The 6,000-nt window shown below is 36.6% G+C and overlaps 1 protein-coding gene across 1 annotated transcript in view; it reads left to right on the top strand.

The window, feature by feature from the left end:
- Positions 1 to 3,874: 3,874 nt before the first annotated feature.
- Positions 3,875 to 6,000, top strand: part of LOC121136472 (semaphorin-3E) — a gene marked incomplete at its 5' end in the record, with an annotated part of 56,081 nt that continues 53,955 nt past the window's right edge. Inside the window, 1 exon segment of the mRNA XM_040736947.1 lies at positions 3,875 to 3,961. Coding sequence (XP_040592881.1) covers positions 3,875 to 3,961 — 87 coding nt within the window.

Here is a 6,000-nt window from a genome sequence, read left to right as displayed (position 1 = left end):
AGGAAGCATCAGGCTAGTTTGTAGACATCACCAAGGTCAGCGGAGCATTGGGAAAGCACGGGTAAACAATAGTTCTGGAAAAACACAGAATTCAATGTCTTACTGAAGTAAAGATGTTTGAAGGTCTGAACAGACAGTGACATAGACCTTATTAAGAAAGGGTTTTATTGTTATGATTTGCAATGTGCGTGGTGTAAAGAAAATTATGAGGACTAGCTCTTAGAGCACAGAGCCTAGCGGAGCAAGAAGACAGGCAAATAGTCGTGGGTTTCATGGCAGAAATCACAATGTTAGTGGCTCTCTAAGTGAAAAACCAAAAATGAACCCTGTTAGGTGAAAATAGAGATTCCAGAAGGACTGCCCAGTGGGGATCTACCAGCTTCTAGAGATCACCAGTGTACCTTGGTGCTACCCCATTCTTGCATTGCCAAAGCCTTCCCTATCATGAATTTCATTGGTTAATTCTCTTTTTATCATCAAATCACCTCTGTAAGGGCCTGTGTAATTATAGTAGATACCCCAGGGTCACCGGGGTAGTCTCTACATCTCAAAATCCTAAAGTTGATACCTACCATCTGCAAATTATCTTCTGTAGTCTAGCAATTAAGATAAGAGTTCTGAGTCTCCATTTTTATTCTTTTTTTTCACTGTTACAGTGTCTGTGACTGGGTTAGAGCAAAGAGATTGAGACGCCTACTGCAAATTGAATTTAACTATGTTATTTTGGAAGACACACATGAAAAGCCTGAGAGATGTATCAAATTGAAAACAAAATTGCGGCATTTCTATTAATAGTAGCGCCAATGGAATGAGCCTTCTTAAATTATCTTTCTCTTGGTTTATTTATTAGAAACTTTATACTTCTTATCAGCAGCCTGATGCATTTAAACAGATTCTTTCTTGCATGTCCGTCAAAGAACCAAACTCTCTCTGGGGTTATTTAGCCTTAACCACACCCTGAAATTGTTTTATGTCATAAAGCATCATTGACTTTCATGTGACAATTTTATGTCTGACATATTCCTGCTTTAACTTTTAATTGCTCTAAACTGTCAGAAAGCTTGTGACTACAGATAACTTGCTTAGGCAGAATGTCAGACAGCCACCCATACATTTGTCACAGGCAGCCGAAAGGTTGGGATGACACCATCAGTACCCGATGGGGTACTGAAATAATGACTTCAGACAACATTGCCTATGATCAGAGCCATACTTCAGTCCTGAGAGCATTCTAATAAATTAGTCCTTTGCTTGCTTTTGCTGTCAAGTATTTAATAAAGACATTAAATAGCCCTAGCCACATAAAACTAGTGAAGATACTGTTACCACTTCATCTAAATCAGTAGCTCAAGAAAAAGTTAAAAGCAGATATATTATTATTATTAAAGACATGATTAACATAAAGAATATTGGTAGCACTCATATTTTTGTTATCTAAGAACACTTCCCACATTCTGAGCAGCAAGCAAAAAACAAACAAACAAACAAACAAACAAAAATTTTCTCAAAAGCAACAATGACACTTTGATTAATGGCCCGAAAAGTAGAAGTTGCAGTTGCAAGCTTACTTACTTTTAACATTGAATGATAGATTATTTCATAGGATACCAAGAATATAAGATTTTATTAAAGAGATGAAATAAAATAAAATTTAATTTGTTTACTATTTTTAAATGAACACTGTTGATCCAGTTTTAGTCACTGTTCAAATAAACATGAAATCTCCAGGAGAAAGGGGGGAAGTTTTTAGTTCAGGTACCCTGAGTGTTGTCTGACATTAGGTATTGACATCTAAGGACATATTGGGATTCATTGTTAATGTTTATGTGTTCTCAGTGTGGAATTTGGTGTCATTAGTGTATGACAGGTACATGCTGCACTGACGTGCTTCACATGGGACTGACATTCCAGGATGATGATCCATTAACCAAATTATTTTCAAAATTTCATGGCTATAGGCTTCTTAGAGGAATTAGATTCCTTTTGACCCAGTTTATCTTTATGAAGGGAAGAATCTATCACAAATTTGATACCTCAGACACATATTGAGTTTCACAGTTGAATGTTAGCTTCAAGGAGCCTAAGTGATGATTTGCACTAGGGAAATCTGTGAATTTTTAAAGAAATATTGACTTCATTTCCTCCATGCAGCTCCTGTTCCACAAATTCTAGAAATCTCTTGATGACAATTTCTTTTGCACTTTCTATTTCTTTCACTCACTTAAAAGTTTATTCTCACTATATGATTCTTCCTAGAATAAATCAGCATGGCTCTTCCTACACCTGCTCTTTCATTATTTATGTTCTGGTGTCTAATGCTATCTGCTGGTTAAATAACCTCATTAGCAACTCTAGAGTAAAAGATAAGTTTTTAAGCTATGAAGATATCTGACCTTAGCAAATACCCAATGGTTACTTTTTATGGTTTTCTATAACCTTCAAAATATATGTGCTCTTTGTTGTTTATTTTCTCAAATACTTCACCAAGTGGCATGACTCGGAGGAGCAGGCAAGAACTATGTTCACGAAGTTACTCTCTTGCATGGAATGCTCTGGGTTTGCTTCACAAATTTATGTGAAACTCTCAGCATTAACATTAGTTTGTGAGATCTACAATTCTGTCTCAACTGGCCAACTTTTTCTCATACCTCTGAAAGCTATTATCCATGGAAACGTAGGAGAAGCATCTCCCATTTACTGCCACCCGTCCCCTCTTCTAAGTTGTGTAGAGTAGCTGAACAAGAGCACACCACTGCAGAGCATGGTAGTGTAGCCACACCTCTGAGCTATTCTATAAATGCTTCCAATTTAAAGACAGGAACAGATAGTCATAGGGGTCAAATGAGCTCAGCATTTCCTGGAAGGGCTTTGGAATGTAAAAGTTAGGATAGTCACTTTAGACTATCAGTCAGAGAGAAGAGGTGAAGTATAGGACAGGAAGTGGGATGTAATGGGGTGACTGGTTGATCACCATCAGCCTGAAGAGAAGCAGATGCAACTCTGCACTCAGCTGCCTAGCCATGTGGCTCAATGGTTGTCAATTGACTGAACACTGTCAGCATCAGAAATGTTCTATTGCCAATTACTTTATTTTACAAAATTTTTCATAGTGGTTATTATTGCTGCTTCCCGAAATGCCTTTCTTGTATCCAAAGCACTTATTGCAGACTTGCTGGAGGTTAACATTTATATATATGAGAGAGAGAATTTTGAAATCTAGGAACATTCAGAGAAATTTTCTGTGATTACACACATGAAATAGAGGCCAATAGAATAATAGTACATTTGTGGAAATCGTTTTAAATGACAGCTTATTACTGTGAAAAGAAATATCAAAAATTAAAATTGAGATATTGAATAGGATATGACAGTAACCCATACATGTACCTTGAAGCAATTATGAATTAATGATTTTTAATGTCAACATTGAATATTTAAAAATAATATATGATGAAAATTATTAAATATTCTAAACTATTGGTTGTAAATTTTATTATTATTCTAAATATTGATGAGGCATATTAGGTATATAAACCCCAATTCTGTTTTTGTCATTGATTCTCTTTCAGTACCTTTTTCCATTATGTTTCTTCTTTGAATTATTTATCTGATGTGTACTGATTGATAAAACCGGCTAATTTCTCTCAACCCTTCATATTCTCTGAAAACAATGAGCCTCTACTAGGATCTTCCGAGCCCCTGTGCTTACATATAAAACTCATTTTGTAACTAAATATTATGCTGTCACTGAGGTCCTGATGAGACCCATGTAGGTTATTAGTAATCTAGCTTTGCTATATTTTATCTGAACAATTGAACTCTTATCAGAATTGCCACCTTCACAGTGTCTTTCTGTTTTCTTTCCAGGACCCCATGTTTCACTTGGAGCCACACAGATCTGAGAGAGGAAGGGGCAGATGTCCTTTCGACCCCAGCTCCTCCTTCGTCTCGACTCTAGTTGGTAACTATCTTGGCCACAGACATCAGGTGGTAACCATGGTGGTTTGAAATGTGTTTTTCAGCTTTCGTGCCTTCTTTGGCATTTCTTTATACACTTTGCCTTCCTGACTCTATCAGCTGGTATCTGGAGAAACGATGCTGAATTCCAAGTTTCTCTGTCTTTGGCAATTTGACTCTAAAGTAACTAAAGAGGCCATAAGTTCCTAAGTCTCATCATGAAAAACAAGTCTGTGAATACTTAAACAGTGACTCTGTGTGTGTGTGTGTGTGTGTGTGTGTGTGTGTGTGTGTGTGTGTGCGTGCGTGCGGGCAGAGAAAACACCCACACACAGGCAATTAAAATTAAGGTTAAAAAATACAAGTAAAATAGCTGTATTGGAATCAGACTCTACACTGGAGAATCCATTTTCTTCAAGTTTTTCCAGATTTTGACAGGTCTTTGTTCTGCTCACTACACTTCCCTGTCTGGATCATGGTTCTGGATCATGGTAACTTTGACTTTGCATTATAATTTAAAATATTATAAAATGCCACTGACACAGAGCAAGTTGACAAGGATAAATATGTATTTTAAAGGATACATAATTTAAAATAACTATTTTAAAACACTTTAGTTCCTCTTTAAATTTGTACATAAAATGTGTGTGTGTGTAGTGTGTTTATGTAGAATATGAAGAGAACTTAAAAATGAAAATAGAACTGCTTAGACAGTTTCGACAGTAGTAATCACAACATTAGGAATGGCATTCTTAGTGCATACTATATCCATAATTGCTAGACATTCCACAGAAATTGGCAGGATATGAATTAAAATGCATACATTGGATAAACTGAATGTCTGGATGGAGTACAGACTGAAAAACTTTGGCAAACAAAAAAACAAATTTTGAGATATTTCCCTTATGAGAGAGATATTGAAGACTGGATATTACACAGTATGCATTCCTGTACAGTGGAATCCTCAAAATTTTGGAAGAGAAGACCAATCGTTTAAATATCTTGTTTAAATGGTGAAACTAGTCATTTCCACAGCTATCTATGCTGCTCAAGAGTCAGTCTCCCTGGAGCGCATGTTTATTCATGGAATTGGGAATTTAAAGATGAAGTGTTTAAGAGGGCATATTACTGGAGTGACTGTGCAAAGTGAATTTCATTGAACTACTAGATTGAATCACTCTGTGGTGAACTGTGAGCTGCTTGCTATCTGTGGGCTGTTTTATTTGTTCAAAAGAGAAATCAAATAAAAAATAGCTTTCCAAGCTAAACACAAAAGTTACAGACTAATCCTTCCAAAGAGAAGAAATGAAAATAAAATTCTTCATATTTGCCCGTTCTTTCTCATCCCGAAGTACTTTAGAAAGATCATTTACTTGCTGTGGAAAAGCTGTAGCCACTGGACTGGAAACCTGACAATCTATGTGAGCCACAGATCTTCACATGATAGGAGGTTAAAATAATTCACTCAGTTGAAAAAGCACTAGAAGAGTGAGCTAGAAAATGGGGCTACCTGACTTGGAGTTTGGCAAGTTTGGAGTTGCTACTCTGACAGAAAAAAATATGTGAATGTGATATTTTATAGCCATACACGTTCTGTTCTCTTGAGCTAACACAGACCCCAGCACAAAGATGATTGGCTATCTTTTAATTATTATTCCTTATATCTTTGTTCATGCCACACAATGTATAATGACTGTTCTCATGACGACTACCTTAATGAAAAAACACTCACACTGATAGCTGTATTCACAAGACTACAAGGTCTCAAAAATGAAAAACAAAATGTGTTTTTTATTAGTTCTTTGCCCAATTTCACACAGTGTGTTGTGATGATATTCACCCCTCCTCCAACTCCTCTCAGACCACAGTCCCTCCCTTTAAAAAAAAACTTCATCAAGTTCAGTTTGTGCTGCCCGTATATTTTTGGATATGTGATCTTCTACAGGCAAGTGACCAGTTGTCAGTACGCCCTCCTCTAGGTATGTGACTTCCTGTCCTCCTCTTCCCTCCATGCTGGGATTTTGTCTGCCTTGGGCTTGCACA

Source organism: Mesocricetus auratus, unplaced genomic scaffold (genome assembly GCF_017639785.1).
Source record: "Mesocricetus auratus isolate SY011 unplaced genomic scaffold, BCM_Maur_2.0 Super-Scaffold_100251, whole genome shotgun sequence".
Taxonomy (NCBI): Eukaryota; Metazoa; Chordata; class Mammalia; order Rodentia; family Cricetidae; genus Mesocricetus; species Mesocricetus auratus.
Note: the sequence above shows the minus strand (reverse complement) of the source record. Positions and strands in the feature narration are given on the sequence as shown.